At 42.5% G+C, this 21,778-nt stretch overlaps 1 protein-coding gene across 2 annotated transcripts in view; it reads right to left on the reverse strand.

Annotated features, from left to right (window-relative positions):
* Positions 1–237: 237 nt before the first annotated feature.
* Positions 238–21,778, reverse strand: part of LOC110525804 (septin-2) — a 49,739-nt gene continuing 28,198 nt past the window's right edge. For both annotated transcript variants that reach the window (XM_036979948.2, XM_036979949.2), the window contains 5 exons: positions 12,976–13,077; positions 12,118–12,263; positions 6,781–6,864; positions 6,611–6,668; positions 238–2,801 (listed from right to left, as the gene is read on the reverse strand). In XM_036979948.2, coding sequence (XP_036835843.1) covers positions 2,736–2,801; positions 6,611–6,668; positions 6,781–6,864; positions 12,118–12,263; positions 12,976–13,077 — 456 coding nt within the window. In that variant the 3' untranslated portion in view covers positions 238–2,735. The remainder of the gene's footprint in view (positions 2,802–6,610; positions 6,669–6,780; positions 6,865–12,117; positions 12,264–12,975; positions 13,078–21,778) is intronic.

A 21,778-nucleotide genomic window follows, 5' to 3' on the forward strand; every position in this document is an offset into this window, starting at 1 on the left:
ATGCTTCCTATCCATGCATCATTCTGTGATATCAGCTTTTCACCATTTAGCAACACTGCTACACCAACCTCCACAGCAGCTTCTTATCTAGTGTTTTCAATTTGATAGAGGTCTAGAAGGCTTGACAACTAGAAACCTTCCTCTCCATTCAATCCCATTGCCTTTGTTTTTCTACATGGCCACTCAAATGCACATCATCATACATATGACCTGTAAACAAAGCACTCTGACAACAAGTGTGTTTCTATGGAAACTGTATTTCTGAAAATGGAGTACAAAAGTTGAGACACTACTAAAAAAAAAACTTTCAAGCACAGTTAGGTTAATTACGGTGTTTCCCAAATTAAGTCCTAGGGACCTTAAGGAGTACACGTTTTGTTTCCCCCCCCCCTAGCATTACACAGCTGATTCAAATAATTAAAGCTTAATGAGTTGATTATTTGAATCAGCTGTGTAGTGCTTGGGCAAACAACTAAATATGCACCTCTTGGGGTCCCCAGGACCGAGTTTGGGAAACGCTGGGTTAATGCCTCCAGGGTTCAAAGGTACAAATCTGTTGATCAACTAGGCAGAAAGAAACAAGTTACATAGACAATGACACACTGACTGACGATAACGCTCTTAAACACATTGAGAGGCGTTAGTGTGTTCACTGTATAACAGTCAGCAGCCTAGAGTGGGCTGGCAGACATGGTGAATCGGAATATAGTTAGGAATTCAGAAAATGGAATTGTGTTCAATACTGTAAGTTCCATGGAGCTAGCCAATATCAGAAGATGTCAGTATGTTTGTGCATACAGTAAATCATTGTGATAAAATGAAGACCCCCTTTAGGAAAACCCAAAAGAACATGACCAAATAAACAAAAACACACATCTATACTAAGACTGCTCATAATATAATGTAACTATTAAAGACAAAGGGTGATGTAAGGTTTTGTAGTGCAAGTCTTAGGCAATAAAAAAAAAGTATATTAACCAACACACGGTTGTGCATGGTTTGAAAACACTTGAATTAACATGATCACTTAACAAGCATTATCAGTTGCATCTTGAATGCACCAACATTTATTCTAGACAGTACGTCCACCCACATGATACATACATATTTTAGCTATCAAGTCACTTCAGAGCATTCTTCAAACACGAGGGCAAATATTCTCTGTATAATGACGACACAACCAACAGCCTTCTGCTGTTGATACTTGACTTATAAGATTACATGGTGAGGAATTCAGCTCAGTAAAACCTCGTCTGAGGAGACTGACCCAGAGAGACCAAGGCAAACCGTCTCCATTAGTGGAGGCTGTTGGGAGGAGCTATAGGAAAACAGACTCATTGTAATGGCTGGAATGGAATAAATGGAACGGTATCAAACACATCAAACATATGGAAACCACATTAGACTTCGTTCCATTTATTTCATTCCTAAATTCCAGCCATTACAATGAGCCCGTCCCCCTATAGTTCTTTCCACCAATACAACAGAGGCACAGACAAAGTTAAGTTACATAAATCTTTCATAATATAGAGCAAAAGTGATAAAGTTTAAAATAAAATGTGAGACTGTGGGATACTTCCACACAAGCCTGTATTACCCTTATATATTATTACCCTTATAGTTATTTTCCATGTGTTGTGCTGTTGAACATAGACTACAGCGCCACCTGAGGGACACTATTATTACTACACCTACAGCATGGACTGAGTCCTCAGCTGTGCTCCAAATATGAAAGCAAAGACAGGTTGCAAATGGTAAAAACACAACATCCAGCTCTCAACAAACCTTCCTTTAAAGGGGCAATCAGCAGTTGCTACCGTCATTTTTGGATTTACAAATTAATGATATGTACCTATTGATTCTTGAAGAATTTAACTTACAAAAGCCTCATGAGCAAAGCACAACTGCCATACCCAAACAGAAACCAAAATATAATATTTTTGACTCCAATGTTTGTAAACAAAGTAAATGTAAACAAACACTGTATAGCCTAAAAACATGGTTAAAACTATCATTTTGATATAATGGATGGTCAGTCCTTGCATCCATAACTCTGTCTTTGAATTTGAGTGGTCACATTTCTCCAGTCCTTCCCCCCCAGCTTTTAACCGTAACAGTGGGGTGAGAGCTTTGCTATTGTTTCAACTGCTGATAGCCACTTTAAGTTACTCAAAACATTCCCCAAACATTCTGTAAACACTGAAGTCTTATTGTTGTCTAACCAATGAGATATTAGTACTGTTGGCAATGCAAGATCTACATTGTACATGAGACAGAATACTAGTGCGGATGAAAACACACGGACATCATCTTTAGTCACCTATTGGGAGAACATGGAAATTCTGTCTTTTCAGTATGCCTTAACATTATATCATAACCCATATCATAACATTACACAATAAAGGATAACACTCCAGACAAACATACCTTAGTATGAAACGTGTTACAACGTGAGTAACAGTTCCCAAAACAATACTGAGACTTGCAGATCAGTGGATCTCAGTATCATGGTAAAATAGAGGCCAAATTGAAGATTTTATAATTACAATTATGTTAGAGAGGGGAACATCCAATTGGGTGGTTGATTGCTTGATTGATTGACTGACACACAGAGATAGGGAGTGATGTGTGTGTCCAGCAGAACGTCCATGATGGAGATGCAGACGCACATGGGGTTGAGGGGTGTGGGGCTCCTCTCATCTCTTCCCCAACTCCCTCTTTCAATCCCTCTATTTTCACTCGTCTCCCTTCATCTTCATCTGCGCCTGCATCTGGGAAATCATCTGCTGCATACGCCTCAGCTACAGAGAGAAGAGAAGGAAACAGACAGTTGAGTGAAACAAATACCAGAGACTATCAGTCATTCCAAACACGACAAATTGTATCCATTGTAAAAAGATAATACAATGAGCCACGTAACATTTTGAGAGCCTTAATGTAAAAACATTTTTTTTACACAATAGAAAATATATCCATCTAGTGGTTGTGGATAAGACTTCGAGTGGAACATTTGACTTCACTCAATCGGGGTAAAATGGACTCCAACTCATTTTCACAGTTGGGTAGGGGCCTGTGACTGAATAATAGATTTACTTTCATATTTAAATCTACATCAAACCAGGTTTGTACTCTATAGAACTCTGTGTGTTGCAAACTGAAGAAATGCGATCAAACGTAACACTTTGCTAAATTGATCTGGTATCCCAAGCTGCTTTTCTACAGGAATGTGGGTCTGTGACTCTGCTTATAGGGTTACATCCCTAATTTGGTACTCGTGTTAAAAACTACACCACTACAAGTGCAAACACTTTAAAGGGTCTTCAGAATTCAGCAAACAATGTGCCAATCTCTAAAGAATATTTCGCTGTTTGACTGAAAACCTCTTAACATCAGTTATTGAACATTAACCTTGAAAACATAGTGTAGCTTCTTGCTAGCTGAATACCAGTGCTCTCAGAACCATGTTGTGGAGTTGATAACATTATTTGAAGGTGCTGAATGGGTGAGATGAGAATCTGTTCCATTTGGGGTTAGGGTATCATGTGGGCATTGTGTTTAAAACAGAGCCACTACCGTCTATGCATTCAGATGTCTTCAGATTGTTTTTATGCACATTACTAACAGATGTATTTCACTTGATTGTGATTTAGACTGAACTTTACTTTATGGTGACCCCCCCCCCCCCCCCCCTTGCGGTGATTTGTCTCTTACATTATCCTATTTTAAACTTACAATTCGACAGAACAAACAACCCCAAATGAGTTTGTGTCCTGTGCTGGGTTTACTTTTGCCAGGCTACATATACAGTTGAAGTCAGAAGTTTACATACACTTAGGTTGGAGTCATTAAAACTCGTTTTTCAACCACTCCACAAATTTCTTGTTAACAAACTATAGTTTTGGCAAGTTGGTTAGGACATCTACTTTGTGCATGACACAAGTCATTTTTCCAATAATTGTTTACAGACAGATTATTTCACTTATAATTCACTGTATCGCAAGTTGACTGTGCCTTTAAGCAGCTTGGAAAATTCCGGTAAATTATGTCATGGCTTCAGAAGCTTCTGATAGGCTAATTCACATCATTTGAATCAATTGGAGGTTTACCTGTGGATGTATTTCAAGGCCTACCTTCAAACCCAGTGCCTCTTTGTTTGACATCATGGCAAAATCAAAAGAAATCAGGCAAGACCTCAGAATTTTTTAAAAAGACCTCCACAAGTCTGGTTCATCCTTGGGAGCAATTTCCAAACGCCTGAAGGTACCACGTTCATCTGTACAAACAATAGTACTCAAGTATAAACACCATGGGACCACACAGCCGTCATACCGCTCAGGAAGGAGACGTGTTCTGTCTCCTAGAGATGAACGTACTTTGGTGCGAAAAGTGCAAATCAATCCCAGAACAACAACAAAGGACCTTGTGAAGATGTTGGAGGAAACAGGTGTATCTATATCCACAGTAAAACGAGTCCTACATCGACATAACCTGAAAGGCAGCTCAGCAAGGAAGAAGCCACTGCTCCAAAACCACCATAAAAAAGCCAGACTACGGTTTGCAACTGCACATGGGGACAAAGATTGTACTTTTTGGAGAAATGTCCTCTGGTCTGATGAAACAAAAATATAACTGTTTGGCCATAATGACCATCGTTATGTTTGGAGGAAAAAGGGGGATGCTTGCAAGCCGAAGAACACCATCCCAACCGTGAAGCACGGGGATGGCAGCATCATGTTGTGGGGGTGCTTTGCTGCAGGAGGGACTGGTGCACTTCACAAAATAGATGGCGTCATGAGGAAGGACAATTATGTGCATATAGTAAAGCAACATTTCAAGACATCAGTCAGGAAGTTAAAGCTTGGTCGCAAATGGGCCTTCCAAATGGACAATACCCCGGACGATTACCACATGGAAGAAGTGATAAGCAAGTAAGGTCCAAAAACAGATTTTTACCAAGTCAAATGAATGTATTGTGTTAAAGTTTTTATGATGCTTGTATCTAAACCAAAGTAGATAATTTAAAGATTGTTCTATACATCAGTTGGGGTCTCTATAATCTTCAATATGAGGTCATAAACCTAGCATGAAAGTGCATCCTTGTAGCTGTGTGTGCTACTATAGTCAAAATGTTTGCCTTGGGGTAAGTTGAGCAAATTGAAGGGCATAATGCATGGCATTATCTCTGGGATATGAAGTAAAAACAGGACCTGTGTTTAAAAAAGTACAAAGTGTTAGGTGTTAAGCCTGTTTAAAATATGCTTAAAATGGTTCAAAGACAAAAAAGCGATTGTGATTGTGTTGAATTCTGTTTGTAAATTAAGATAGACATGGTTTTAAAAAGGTAGAGGTAATATTTTATTCAGTACATAAATTTGTAGGCGGCTTAACGTACCCTGTCCCGTGGCTCAACTTACCCCATTAATTTATTACCTAGGACCTAGTTAACCCTATGAGAGCATCCTAAGACCTAGTTAACCCTATGGGAGCATCCTAAGACCTAGTTAACCCCATGAGAGCATCCTAGGACCTAGTCCCCATGAGAGCATCCTAGGACCTAGTTAACCCCGTGAGAGCATCCTAGGACCTAGTTAACCCCGTGAGAGCATCCTAGGACCTAGTTAACCCCGTGAGAGCATCCTAGGACCTAGTGAGAGCATCCTAGGACCTAGTTAACCCCGTGAGAGCTTCCTAGGACCTAGTTAACCCCGTGAGAGCATCCTAGGACCTAGTTAACCCCGTGAGAGCATCCTAGGACCTAGTTAACCCCGTGAGAGCATCCTAGGACCTAGTTAACCCCGTGAGAGCATCCTAGGACCTAGTTAACCCCGTGAGAGCATCCTAGGACCTAGTTAACCCCGTGAGAGCATCCTAGGACCTAGTTAACCCCGTGAGAGCATCCTAGGACCTAGTTAACCCCGTGAGAGCATCCTAGGACCTAGTTAACCCCGTGAGAGCATCCTAGGACCTAGTTAACCCCGTGAGAGCATCCTAGGACCTAGTTAACCCCGTGAGAGCATCCTAGGACCTAGTTAACCCCGTGAGAGCATCCTAGGACCTAGTTAACCCCGTGAGAGCATCCTAGGACCTAGTTAACCCCGTGAGAGCATCCTAGGACCTAGTTAACCCCGCGAGAGCATCCTAGGACCTAGTTAACCCCGCGAGAGCATCCTAGGACCTAGTTAACCCCATGAGAGCATCCTAGGACCTAGTTAACCCCGCGAGAACATCCTAGGACCTAGTTAACCCCGTGAGAGCATCCTAGGACCTAGTTAACCCTGTGAGAGCATCCTAGGACCTAGTTAACCCCGTGAGAGCATCCTAGGACCTAGTTAACCCCGTGAGAGCATCCTAGGACCTAGTTAACCCCGTGAGAGCATCCTAGGACCTAGTTAACCCCATGAGAGCATCCTAGGACCTAGTTAACCCCGTGAGAGCATCCTAGGACCTAGTTAACCCCATGAGAGCATCCTAGGACCTAGTTAACCCCATGATAGCATCCTAGGACCTAGTTAACCCCATGAGAGCATCCTAGGACCTAGTTAACCCTATGAGAGCATCCTAGGACCTAGTTAACCCTATGAGAGCATCCAGTGCTGCAGTAGCTACTCACCTCAGCCTCCTTCTGCAGGAGAATCTGGTCTTTGTCCATCATATCCTCCTCCACAGCTCTGTAGGGAACATTTAAGGGAACATATTAACTACTGTAATATGTTAGAGTAGTATCAGCCCAGACAGAGTGTGTGAGAGAGAGATAGAAACACTGCAGATAGGAAGACTGACCTGCCAGGTCTCTTCAGTCTCTCTGAACGGAAGTTCTCGTAGTGCAGGTCCTGAGTGACCTCCTGGAGGTCCTGCATGTGGGTGCTGGAAACACACACAACCATCAGACATTTCAATATCACAATTTGGCTTGTGCAAACCCCCATAAACCCCACTAGACTAGACTACTACACTGTGCAACAGATGGACAGACTTGAAGTTCTGTGCTCAACCACTAAGTGGCAGTATAGTAATACATATCCAACATAAGAGCATAAGAGCATGCATAGATGACTTTTACATTTACTCTAAATCAGGGGTACGCCAAATAAAAATGTGATTCACATTTTGCCTCTCCACATTTTCAAACATTTACATTTTCCAACAGGGCTATACATTTGGGCAAGGTTTTTTTCTCGCCTGTGTAGCCTCGTTTTACTGCCAAAAATAAAATTAAACCATCTAGTGTTCAGTGAAATAACAACACAATGTCAAATACAGGTAGCCTAGTCAAATAATTAACATCCAATCACATTAACTGTTACTCTCTCGCGGGAATTCCACTAACGGTCCATGTGTAGCCAAACGTAGCTGCTGCTCATTCTGTTTGCTCGAAAATTGATAAATTGTTTTTAAAAAGTAAGGCCCGTGTCCATAGAGACGCATAACAGCTCTACTGGTAGAACTGCTACTACCAGCAGTACTACACCTGCACCTGTCGACAACACAAGTTGCTCTGCTTCCACGAGTACATCCAATGCTAGTAATTCTACATGTGTTGTTAGCCCAGCTAGCATGGACACTGACAGTTGTGAATCTGACACAGCCGAAGAGCTACTGCCTCCTTACCCGGGAAAGCACCGAACAACCGACAGGGACGGACCATCGAAGAGGCACAAATAAGATGAAAGCTACATTGATTTGGGTTTCACCTATATTGGGAGTAGTGCCTTCCCTCAGCCACAGTGTGTTGTATGTGCAAAAGTACTGCCTACAGCTAGATGAGTTAACAGACGTGGCGGGCCTGGCACAGTTCCTGGTATATGTCCGTTACGTTTATGGGGGGTCAATTAAGGAAAACTTCTTCTGGAAACCAGGAAAGGATATTTTTTAAGTACTGGACAGCATTGTGACATCAAATGGACTTTGGTGGTCAAGATGTGTTGGTATCTGTACTGATGGCGCAAAAGCCATGACAGGGAGACGTAGTGGAGTGGTAACACGCGCGCAAGCATTTACTCCCAACGCCACTTATTTATTTATTTTATTTATTTACCTTTATTTAACCAGGTAGGCAAGTTGAGAACAAGTTCTCATTTACAATTGCGACCTGGCCAAGATAAAGCAAAGCAGTTCGACAGATACAACGACACAGAGTTACACATGGAGTAAAACAAACATACAGTCAATAATACAGTATAAACAAGTCTATATACAATGTGAGCAAATGAGGTGAGAAGGGAGGTAAAGGCAAAAAAGGCCATGGTGGCAAGGTAAATACAATATAGCAAGTAAAACACTGGAATGGTAGTTTTGCAATGGAAGAATGTGCAAAGTAGAAATAAAAATAATGGGGTGCAAAGGAGCAAAATAAATAAATAAATTAAATACAGTTGGGAAAGAGGTAGTTGTTTGGGCTAAATTTTAGGTGGGCTATGTACAGGTGCAGTAATCTGTGAGCTGCTCTGACAGTTGGTGCTTAAAGCTAGTGAGGGAGATAAGTGTTTCCAGTTTCAGAGATTTTTGTAGTTCGTTCCAGTCATTGGCAGCAGAGAACTGGAAAGAGAGGCGGCCAAAGAAAGAATTGGTTTTGGGGGTGACTAGAGAGATATACCTGCTGGAGCGTGTGCTACAGGTGGGAGATGCTATGGTGACCAGCGAGCTGAGATAAGGGGGGACTTTACCTAGCAGGGTCTTGTAGATGACATGGAGCCAGTGGGTTTGGCGACGAGTATGAAGCGAGGGCCAGCCAACGAGAGCGTACAGGTCGCAATGGTGGGTAGTATATGGGGCTTTGGTGACAAAACGGATTGCACTGTGATAGACTGCATCCAATTTGTTGAGTAGGGTATTGGAGGCTATTTTGTAAATGACAACGCCAAAGTCGAGGATTGGTAGGATGGTCAGTTTTACAAGGGTATGTTTGGCAGCATGAGTGAAGGATGCTTTGTTGCGAAATAGGAAGCCAATTCTAGATTTAACTTTGGATTGGAGATGTTTGATATGGGTCTGGAAGGAGAGTTTACAGTCTAACCAGACACCTAAGTATTTGTAGTTGTCCACGTATTCTAAGTCAGAGCCGTCCAGAGTAGTGATGTTGGACAGGCGGGTAGGTGCAGGTAGCGATCGGTTGAAGAGCATGCATTTAGTTTTACTTGTATTTAAGAGCAATTGGAGGCCACGGAAGGAGAGTTGTATGGCAATGAAGCTTGCCTGGAGGGTTGTTAACACAGTGTCCAAAGAAGTGCCGGAAGTATACAGAATGGTGTCGTCTGCGTAGAGGTGGATCAGAGACTCACCAGCAGCAAGAGCGACCTCATTGATGTATACAGAGAAGAGAGTCGGTCCAAGAATTGAACCCTGTGGCACCCCCATAGAGACTGCCAGAGGTCTGGACAACAGACCCTCCGATTTGACACACTGAACTCTATCAGAGAAGTAGTTGGTGAACCAGGCGAGGCAATCATTTGAGAAACCAAGCCTGTTGAGTCTGCCGATGAGGATGTGGTGATTGACAGAGTCGAAAGCCTTGGCCAGATCAATGAATACGGCTGCACAGTAATGTTTCTTATCGATGGCGGTTAAGATATCGTTTAGGACCTTGAGCGTGGCTGAGGTGCACCCATGACCAGCTCTGAAACCGGATTGCATAGCAGAGAAGGTATGGTGAGATTCGAAATGGTCGGTAATCTGTTTGTTGACTTGGCTTTCGAAGACCTTAGAAAGGCATGGTAGGATAGATATAGGTCTGTAGCAGTTTGGGTCAAGAGTGTCCCCCCCTTTGAAGAGGGGGATGACCGCAGCTGCTTTCCAATCTTTGGGAATCTCAGACGACACGAAAGAGAGGTTGAACAGGCTAGTAATAGGGGTGGCAACAATTTCGGCAGATAATTTTAGAAAGAAAGGGTCCAGATTGTCTAGCCCGGCTGATTTGTAGGGGTCCAGATTTTGCAGCTCTTTCAGAACATCAGCTGAATGGATTTGGGAGAAGGAGAAATGGGGAAGGCTTGGGCGAGTTGCTGTTGGGGGTGCAGTGCTGTTGACAGGGGTAGGAGTAGCCAGGTGGAAAGCATGGCCAGCGGTAGAAAAATGCTTATTGAAATGTTCAATTATGGTGGATTTATCAGTGGTGACAGTGTTTCCTATCTTCAGTGCAGTGGGCAGCTGGGAGGAGGTGTTCTTATTCTCCATGGACTTTACAGTGTCCCAGAACTTTTTTGAGTTAGTGTTGCAAGAAGCAAATTTCTGCTTGAAAAATCTAGCCTTGGCTTTTCTAACTGCCTGTGTGTAATGGTTTCTAGCTTCCCTGAACAGCTGCATATCACGGGGGCTGTTCGATGCTAATGCAGAACGCCATAGGATGTTTTTGTGTTGGTTAAGGGCAGTCAGGTCTGGGGAGAACCAAGGGCTATATCTGTTCCTGGTTCTAAATTTCTTGAATGGGGCATGTTTATTTAAGATGGTTAGGAAGGCATTTAAAAAAAATATCCAGGCATCCTCTACTGACGGGATGAGGTCAATATCCTTCCAGGATACCCCGGCCAGGTCGAGTAGAAAGGCCTGCTCGCTGAAGTGTTTCAGGGAGCGTTTTACAGTGATGAGAGGAGGTCGTTTGACAGCTGACCCATTACGGATGCAGGCAATGAGGCAGTGATCGCTGAGATCTTGGTTGAAGACAGCAGAGGTGTATTTAGAGGGGAAGTTGGTTAGGATGATATCTATGAGGGTGCCCGTGTTTAAGGCTTTGGGGAGGTACCTGGTAGGTTCATTGATAATTTGTGTGAGATTGAGGGCATCAAGTTTAGATTGTAGGATGGCTGGGGTGTTAAGCATGTTCCAGTTTAGGTCGCCTAGCAGCACGAGCTCTGAAGATAGATGGGGGGCAATCAGTTCACATATGGTGTCCAGAGCACAGCTGGGGGCAGAGGGTGGTCTATAGCAGGCGGCAACGGTGAGAGACTTGTTTTTAGAGAGGACTTGGGTACACAGCAGAATTCACTGAGAGGCTCTTGCTGCCAAGGGAATGCCTGACAGCTTGAAAGATGTTTCGGACACTACAGTGAAAATGGTTCACCTTGTTAAAACAAGGCCCCTGAACTCTTGTGTGTTTTCTGCATTATGCAATGATATGGGCAGCGACAATGTAATGCTTTTACAACATACAGAAAAGTCCGCTGGTTATCAAGGGGCAAAGTATTGACAGGAGCTTAAAGTTTTCTTTACTGACCATCATTTTCACTCGTCTGACCGCTTGCATGATGACGAGTTTCTCACACGACTGGCCTATCTGAGTGATGTTTTTTCTCGCCTGAATGATGTGAATCTAGGATTACAGGGACTCTCCGCAACTATATTCAATGTGTGGGACAAAATTGAGGCTATGATTAAGAAGTTGGAGCTCTTCTCTGTCTGCATTAACAAGTACAACACACAGGTCTTTCCATCATTGTATGATTTGTATGCAAATTAACTCAAACTTACAGACAATGTCAAATGTGATATAGCAAAGCACCGGAGTGAGTTGGGTGCGCAATTACGCAGGTACATTTCCCGAAATGGATGACACAAACAACTGGATTTGTTATCCCTTTCATGCCCTGCCTCCAGTCCACTTACCGATATCTGAACAAGAGAACCTCATCGAAATTGCAAGAAGCGGTTCTGTGAAAATTTTATTTAATCAGAAGCCACTGCCAGGTTTCTGGATTGGGCTGCGCTCAGAGTACCCTGCTTTGGCAAATTGCACTGTTAAGACACTGATGCCCTTTACAACCACGTACCTATGTGAGAGTGGATTCTCGGCCCTCACTAGCATGAAAACTAAATACAAGCACAGACAATAAGGTTTTATATGTAAGATGGTTAAATAAAGAGCAAAATTATTGATTATTATTATATTATTATTATTTGTGCCCTGGTCCTATAAGAGCTCTTAGTCATTTCCCAAGAGACGTGTTGTAACAAAAACTCACACTCATTCATATGTTTAATAAATGTATTGTATAAGTGTGTGTGGCAGGCTTACAATGATGGCAAAAAACAACATTTGAGAGTTCACTGACCCTAGTGCTAGAGGGGGTACGCAGCTGGAGGTTGAATGTTTGAAGGGGTACGCATTGCATTGTCATGGTGACTTACACAAGCATGGTGCGTAGTTTGAGGAAGTCGTTATGCTCGGGGTTCTCCACCTCTACGACCCCCCAGGGGTAGAGACGGCCTCTGATCTTCTTTCCTTTCACCTCAATCAGCTGGTTTGAACCAATCACAGAAAACGGAATGCTCGCCTGAGAGAGGGAGACAGAGGGGGAGGAGTAGAGAGACATGGATGCGAGGGCAAGGAAAACAAGGGGATAGAAAGAGGATACAGAGTGGGAGGAGTGTGAAAACAGAGGGATGCAGAGAGAGGGATCAGGGAAGGAGAGAGAGGTGGAGAAGAGAATAGAATGATGGTTATTGAAGATGAGTGGAATCTACTAGAGCAGGGGTGTCCAACTCATTCCATGGAGGGCCTAGTGTCGGCTGCTTTTAGTTTTTTCCTTTCAATTAAGACCTCGACAACCAGATGAGGGTAGTTCTTTGCTAATCAGTGACCTTAATTCATCAATCAAGTGCAAGGGAGGAGCAAAAATCCACAGACACTCTGTACGTACCAGAGTAAGGAAAAATGACCGGATCATTTACGTTTAACATAAAGCCCATTCAAACGGGTCAGTTTCAATAGTATGATTCTCACCCATTCTAAAAACCCAGTGGTTAAGAGAAAAATGACATAACAGTGGTTCTACGTCACTCCCAGTCTCATTCAGTAATGGTGTTTCTCCTTGAGTTTCTTTCTCTTAGTTGGTGTTAGTATTTTTACGTCCCAAATGTCACCATATTCCCTTTATAGTGCACTACTTTCTTTTGACTAGGTCCCTTAGAACTCTGGTCATAAGTAGTGCATTATATAGGGAGTAGTGTGCCATTTGGGATGTAGCCTTTCTGTGTGTGTCGTACCTTCAGTATTCGTGTCTGCTCCTTGAACTCCTCATCCTCATCTGAGTCCGCGTCTGGCAGTTGGTAGATCCTGATGCCATGCTCTGCAATCTCATCTAGGATCTACCAATACAGAAACACACAGGATCAATACAGTCTTAACCCCGCTGTGACCTTATGACCTCTCACATTTCCTCAGGTCAATCCCCATCCGCTTCCCAGAGGAATAACTTGTCCCTAGGCGTTGATCTAAGGTCAGTATTGCAATCTGTGCCTAAGGGAAACCTGTACCCGGAGGCTGGAGCCGCTCCCCCCAGCCCAGCAGCAATCCCTCTCATCTGAACCTTGCAGTTTTGGATGGCTGTCATGTTGGGCTGAGAGACAATCAATCCCACAGTAGGACATGAACATGCTCCCTCTGCAACATAATGAGACTGTCACTGCTGTCTGTTAGTCAGGCCTCTCCTCCCTCTGTTCTCACTCTCCTCTCTTCTGTGTCACTGTTTCAGACATGGCCCAGCCTCCATGACAGAAGTGGGATTCTGGACATGCCATTTCTCTCTCCCTCTTGTTACTTCTAGTTTTACCCACTTACCCCGGAGGAGCAGGGGGGGGGTCTAACAGTCATAAGAAAACTTATCCCCTCTCCTTTGTTCAACCCCCAGCGGTGAAGCAACAACACAAAGGCCTTTCTTCACCAGTATCTAGGGGACAGATGCTAACTTTCTTCACCAGTATCTAGGGGACAGATGCTAACTTTCTTCACCAGTATCTAGGGGACAGATGCTAACTTTCTTCACCAGTATCTAGGGGACAGATGCTAACTTTCTTCACCAGTATCTAGGGGACAGATGCTAACTTTCTTCACCAGTATCTAGGGGACAGATGCTAACTTTCTTCACCAGTATCTAGGGGACAGATGCTAACTTTCTTCACCAGTATCTAGGGGACAGATGCTAACTTTCTTCACCAGTATCTAGGGGACAGATGCTAACTTTCTTCACCAGTATCTAGGGGACAGATGCTAACTTTCTTCACCAGTATCTAGGGGACAGATGCTAACTTTCTTCACCAGTATCTAGGGGACAGATGCTAACTTTCCTCACCAGTATCTAGGGGACAGATGGAAATGTTTATTCTTTTATAAATCAAAAGGTGTATTTTTCTCTGTTTTCTCAAGATTGAATTAGCAATGCATGAGTGTTGCATAAAGTGTTGTTTTCCTGACATTTTTGGGGACTTTCATGTAATCTATAAAGGACAGTATGGGGAGAGGCAGGAGTCCAGGATGTGAGAGCACATTTTTCCTATAGAGCAGGCCACTGTTCCAGCTCCTGTTATGGCTGTGGGTTGTTTTCTCAGCGCGCTCAGAGCCGAGTGTGTGTGATCGGGTCTGTGTGGGGAGTGGAGGGTATTGTTAAGGACCACATCTGAAAGCAAATAGACTTACGGGACCCGGAGGAGAGCGTGGCACAGGACCAGACCCTCTCCCCATCGCACACACATGCAAGTTCCCACACAGAACAGACAAGTATCAGTTTGGTGGGATAGGACTGGGAGTTGAAGAACATGACACAGAGGGGCAGAAAAAAAGGATTAGACAACAGCAAGAAAAAAGTAACAAACAAAACTGGTTATGTAAATCCACAGCTATGAGGAAAATGAAGAAATATGCAGAAAAACATGTTTTTGAATGTATCAGAGACAGGAGGGATACAGAAGTAGCACCCTGCACAACCACAGATACGACAAACAATACACTCAACAACTAACTATCATAACACAAGGATGAGAAGCGATATCAGTGGGAGAATTACGAGAGGGCTGGAGTCGCATCTCAAGTTAGAAATTCACCTAAAAACAGAATGTTAAGTCATGGAATCCAACCACTCAATAGGTGTTTGGACATGTTTCCCAACCTGTTTAACCTAATAACTATTTACCTGGAATTTACACTACCATCTAATTACAGCAGCCTGACTTAACCAACCACACCTGTAATCACTAGCTTCAGCAGTGATAGGTGTTCATACCACTGCCTGGTCTAAATCTGTCTAAATTAGACAAATAGAACACACACAACCGATGCCATGTCAATTATAGTTTTTTTTTGTCCTATTTATATATCTTAACACATTAAAGCAGGGATCATCAACTAGATTCAGTCACGGGACAATTTTTTCTTGAGCAGATTGTCAGGGGTCCGGAAGATAATTACAAGTAATTTGTAGACGCAAAAGGACTGCAAGAAGCCCAAACAGAAATAACATTTGACTAAAACATAGCAATTTCAAACCTTGCTTACATTTGTATACGATCACATAAACTGAGTGTACAAAACATTAGGAACACCTGCTCTTTCCATGACAGACTGACCAGGTGAAAGCTATGATCCCTTATTGATATCACCTGTTAAATCCACTTCAATCAGTGTAGATGAAGGAGAGGTTAAAGAAGGATTTTTAAGCCTTGAGACAGTTGAGCTATGGAGTGTGTATGTGTGCCATTCAGAGGGTGAATGGGCAAGACAAAATATAGAAGTGCCTTTGAACGGGGTGTGGTGGTATGTGTCAGGCGCACCGGTTTGAGTGTGACAAGAACTGCAACGCTGCTGGGTTTTTCATGCTCAACAGTTTCCGGCGTGTATCAAGAAAGGTCCACCACCCAAAGGACATCCAGCCAACTTGACAACTGTGAGAAGCATTGGAGTCAACATGGGCCAGCAACCATTTGGAATGCTTTCAAGTCCATGCCCTGACAAATTCAGGCAGTTCTGAGGGCAAAAGGGGGTGCAACTCAATATTAGGAAGGTGTTCCTCATGTTTTGTCTATCTCTCTCTATTATGTGTGGGAATACTTTGGAACATATTTCCTCAAATAAAATCACTTGGAGCTGATTTGCTGATTTGCTGGTGTTTTTACAGTCTTTCATGTCCAACAGTGTATGTAACAGTGTCTTCAAAAGCATTCATACCCCTTCACTTATTCCACATTTTGTTGTGTTACAGCCTGAATTCAAAAGTGATTCAATATTTTCTCATCCATCTACACAGTACCCCATAATAACAAAGTGAAAACATATTTTTAGAAATTTTAGCAAATGTATTGAAAATGAAATACAAAAAGATCTCATTTACATAAGTATTCACACCCCTGAGTCAATACACGTTAGAATCACATTTGGCAGCGAATACAGCTGTGAGTCTTTCTGGGTAAGTCTCTAAGAGCTTTGCACACCCAGATTGTATTTTTTTTATTTTTTTTTTATGTTCCAAGCTCTGCCAAGTTGGTTGTTGATCATTGCTATTTTCAGCCATTTTCAAGTCTTGCCATAGATTTTCAAGCCGATATAAGTCAAAACTATAATTAGGCCACTCAGGAACAATCGATGTTATCTTGGTAACAAATCCAGTGTATATCTGGCCTTCTGATTTAGGTTATTGTCCTGCTGAAATGTGAATTTGAAAACAGACTGAACCAGGTTTTCCTCTAGGATCTTGCCTGTTGTTAGCTCCATTTCCATTTATCCCAATAAACTCCCTAGTCCTTGCCAATGACACGCATACACATAACATGATGCAGCCACCACCATGCTTGAAAACATGAAGAGTGGTACTCAGTGACACATTGTGTTGGATTTGCCCCAAATGTAACACTTTGTATTCAGGACATAAAGTACATTTCTGCCACATTTTTTGCAGTTTTACTTATTTCCTTTCTTAGTGCCTTATTGCAAACCGGATGCATGTTTTGGAATATGTGTATTCTGTACAGCCTTCCTTCTTTTCATTTAGGCTAGTATTGTGGTGTAACTACAATATTGTTGATCCATCCTCAGTTTTCTCCCATCACAGCCATTAAACTCTAACAGTTTTAAGGTCACCATTGGCCTAATGGTGAAATCCCTGAGCGGTTTCCTTGCTCTCCGGCAACTGAGTTAGGAAGGACGCTGTATCTTTGTAGTGACTGGGTGTATTGATATACCATGCTCAACTGGATATTCAATGTCTGCTTTTTTTTTAAACTCATCTAGCAATCGGTGCCCTTCTCTGCAGAGCATTGGAAAACCTACCTGGTCTTTGTGGTTGAATCTGTGTTTGAAATTCATTGCTTGTCTGAGGGACCTTACAGATAATTGTATACGTGGGGTACAGATAGTGATAAAAAAAATAATGTTAAACACTATTATTGCACACAGTCAGTCCATGCAACTTATTATGTGACCTGTTTAGCAAATTTGTACTCCTGAACTTATTAAGGCTTGCCATAACAACGGGATTGAATACTTCTTTACTAAAGACATTTCAGCTTTTCATTTTTAATTCATTTATAAAAATCCCTAAAAACATATTTCCACTTTGACATTATGGGATATTGTGTGTAGGCCAGTGACACAAAATCTTGACCATGCTCTTACACCAGCCTCTTTCCTTACTGTCCAGCTAGCCTGCTGATTACAGTTATGTGCTGTAATTGGCAGAGAGAAAGGGAATACGGGGTCCATTTTTCGACCCTCCGCCTCGCTCTCTTAGTCTCTCTCAGTCTCTCTCTCTCTCTCTCTCTCGCTGTGTTTGAGTTGGCAGGTCAGGTCTCTGGTAACAATGGCACAAAGGGCTCTTCCTCAGTATTAATTAGAAAAGTGAGAGCCTCTGATTTGAAGGCTTAATTTGTTTTGATACGTGTTATCTAATGACTGTGTTTTAGTGAAGGCTAGTGGAGGCGGAGGAGGTGGAAAGATTCCCCTTGGGGGTAATAAACGATAAGGGTGGGGAGAGACATTCTTACTTTATGGGGTATTATGGAGGCAGTGGATATGAGAAGTTTAAAAACAATGCTTGTGTCCCAAATGGCATCCTATTCCCCATATAGTGCACTACTTCTGACCAGAGCCCCATATGCAACAATACAATACAATACAAAATAATTTAATTCCTTTAGCATCACATCCAATATAGCCCTCTTCTATATTTAATATAGGGACAGAGGGAACATTGAGTCATTTAGGTCAAGTAAGCCTCCAACCACACTAACAGAAGCAATACGCCTGTTTCTCACTACAAACCCCTTATTACAAGGGGTTACACCAGCGAATAACACAATACAATAATATTTTCATATGGTTTACTCATAAACATAACCTCAAAGTAAACCCAGTATGAAAACACCCATAACGGAGTATGACTATCATAGCCACAAACCAGTTGAAAAACAGCCACAAACACACAGCTGGGTTAAGTGTTACTTCAACACATTACACCTAGCTACAGTACGAGTTCAAATGGCCACAGACCATAAGTGTTTGTAGCTAAACAGTACCATTATGGCACCCTATTTCCTATGGGCTCTGGTCAAATGTTGTGCACTATAAAGGGCATAGGGTACCATTTGGGAGTTATCCTGTGTAATCAGTTACAGACCACAGCTCTGTCTGTCCCCCTGGCACTGCTCCTGGTCTGACTCAGCAGAAACAGCCTGTTCAGGTCTGTCATTGTGGACTGTTTGTCCCCACTAAACAACTAGTCCACCAGGGAACAATACTTGGAAGTGAAAATATACACTGAAGCAAAGTCTAATGAAATCAACAATGCAAAGCGAAAAAGCTCAATGAGAAAAACAATCGAATGGCATCTTATCGACCCGGGGCGAGGAGGGCAAGGCATTGGGAGCCCAGAGAGCTCACCAAGTCTATGCTGGGAAAACCTTGATATAAGCTTTATGTAACATTACAGACCAAAGCCTCTTGAGCCACTATAAAAAAAGCTGTCCAATACACAATGATGTTGGCAACAACATAATAATAACATAATAGAACAGATTAATAATAACAACAAATGTATTATTGTTTTGTTCTACCACTGACTGGGCTCACACACATTACACATCTAATGTGGGAGTCAGTGGGTGGACAAAACGCTAAGTCCTTGTTAGATTCCACTAGGTCCCTCACTCAAAAACAACTTTAATTCAAAACTGAACTTGTTAACTTTATATCCAAAATTATTTAGCTTTTCCAGGAAATGTCTTGAGACTAACCCTCCTGCTGCCCCATGGAGTCAGCGGGTGTAACAGAGCCCCAACAATACTCACTCTGAGGGGAGCAGACAGAGAGTGTTAGACCCCAACACCACCCCCTCCACAGCTGAAATAAATCTGGCGTCAGAGAGAGAGAGAGAGAGAGAGAGATCCCCATCCTTTCAACATTACAGAACTAGCCTCTCTGACTCCCTGTCTCTGTAGGAATCATACACTCAGTCATAGGGCTCTGGTTAAAAGTATTGCACTATATAGGGAATAAGATGCCATCTAGGACGCATCCTCATACAGACATCCTGATGCCTGCACCATACTCTAGCTGCCCAGACAGTAATGTACTGTAGCATGCAGGTGTACAGGTGCCCAGGCTAACAGAGCTCCTCACAGCTCTGCCTTGGAAAACAGAGTAGCTTTCTTATTTCTTTCAGATTAGAAATGAAAGAGGTGAAGCAACGAGTGACTCGTTCTGAAAGAGCACTTAAACAAAGACATCAAATCGGCATTCCTGACCTAGTCACTGGACCATTAGAGCCGAGGTCCTTCCTGTAATTACTGTACCAGGCAGACTGGACAGGCCCTGGTGGGTCTGCCCAGCCAGGGGGTATGGGAGTGGAGGGGTGGGGGGCAGACAGTTACCAAGGTAACTGGTGGGATTAACGCTTAATATAAAAAAGGCAACGGAATGAAAGTACACCCCCCCCCCCTTCTCGACTGAGCCACAGACCACCCACCTCAACCTATGATCACAGAGAGTGAAGGAGAGTACAATACACACAGTATTAATTAAGCCATGTAGTAATGTACTGTATATATGCTATAATCACCAAAGAACATATCAGTTTAAGAGTTTGAAAGGGGCTTATGAAAATACCTTTGTCTGGTTCTGGTTGTCACAGTGCAGTTTCACAGTTTCAAAAGAGTTTGAACAGTTTTACAATCAAAGAAGAAACTATTAAACTAATATCATTACTTATATTTGTCTATTAAACATAACAAATTATATGTCTTTCTTTAGAAGGGGTGTCAGGAAGGTCACTTCAGACAGTGACCGTAAGATGTTCCAAACGCAAGGAAACTGGCTGTTATCTCACTGTAAAAGGCCTGTTCCTAATCCACTCCTGAAGAGGTATGTGTGTGTTGAAGTCATTTTCTCTCCATGGAGGGAAACGTGTATTTATTATTTTAAATTCTGCAGAAGTGCAGGCATGCCCTGGCACAATGACTGCCACAGGGCAGAAAAATAAATACACCTGTGTCCCAGGGAGGAAAGCGACTGGGCAACGACCACACAGACACGGACAAACACAGCAGAGAGGGCTGAGTAAGGATGAGGTCATCATCACTGAGTATTTGTGTTGGAAAATACCCATTAAAAGCTTAGAGGATGAAAGAGAAACAGTGCAGGCCTTGATATAAATAATAAAAAGGTCTTTGGCTAACTGCACCAATGAATGCTAGTATCCAGATCATTGAGGCTAATGCTAGGCTAAGCCAACTACAGTGTATGTAGGACTGACTGGCTAGCTATAACTTAGCAGCTTGCTGACTAGCTAACTGTACTCCACAGCAACTGTATGAGCCTGGAGACTGAGGTACATTGCTATGCTAAGATAGGTGCCTGAGCAATGAAGCAAACGGAGCAGCTGCACCCCCACTTTCAAAATAGGGGTGTAAACATATTTTTTTAAGAGAAAATTATCATGATCCCTTGAGTAATTTGTGATTAGTAATGTTTTGAGCTACTCCGTATTACTCCGGTACTAGATTCAGTTGAAGTCGGAAGTTTACATATACCTTAGCCAAATACATTTAAACTCAGTTTTTCACAATTCCTGACATTTAATCCTAGTAGAAATTAGATCCTAACTGTCTTAGGTCAGTTAGGATCACCACTTTATTTTATGAATGTGAAATGTCAGAATAATAGTAGAGAGAATTATTTATTTCAGCTTTTATTTCTTTCATCACATTCCCAGTGGATCAAAAGTTTACATACACTCAATTAGTATTTGGTAGCATTGCCTTCAAATGGTTTAACTTGGGTCAAACATTTCGGGTAGTCTTCCACAAGCTTCCACAATAAGTTGGTTGAATTTTGGCCCAATCCTCCTGACAGAGCTGGCATAACTGTGTCAGGTTTGTAGGCCTCCTTGCTCGCACACGCTTTTTCAGTTCTGCCCACAAATTTTCTATAAGATTGTGGTCAGGGATTTGTGATGGTCACTCCAATACCTTGACTTTGTTGTCCTTAAGCCATTTTGCCACAACTTTGGATGTATGCTTGGGGTCATTGTCCATTTGGAAGACCCATTTGCCACCAAGCTTTAACTTCCTGACTGATGTCTTGAGCTGTTGCTTCAATATACAGTGCCTTGCGAAAGTATTCGGCCCCCTTGAACTTTGCAACCTTTTGCCACATTTCAGGCTTCAAACATAAAGATATAAAACTGTACTTTTTTGTGAAGAATCAACAACAAGTGGGACACAATCATGAAGTGGAACGACATTTATTGGATATTTCAAACTTTTTTAACAAATCAAAAACTGAAAAATTGGGCGTGCAAAATTATTCAGCCCCCTTAAGTTAATACTTTGTAGCGCCACCTTTTGCAGCGATTAAAGCTATAAGTCGCTTGGGGTATGTCTCTATCAGTTTTGCACATCGAGAGACTGACATTTTTTCCCATTCCTCCTTGCAAAACAGCTCGAGCTCAGTGAGGTTGGATGGAGAGCATTTGTGAACAGCAGTTTTCAGTTCTTTCCACAGATTCTCGATTGGATTCAGGTCTGG

Source organism: Oncorhynchus mykiss, chromosome 6, assembly GCF_057628025.1.
Source record: "Oncorhynchus mykiss isolate SJ-2025 chromosome 6, ASM5762802v1, whole genome shotgun sequence".
Lineage (NCBI taxonomy): Eukaryota > Metazoa > Chordata > Actinopteri > Salmoniformes > Salmonidae > Oncorhynchus > Oncorhynchus mykiss.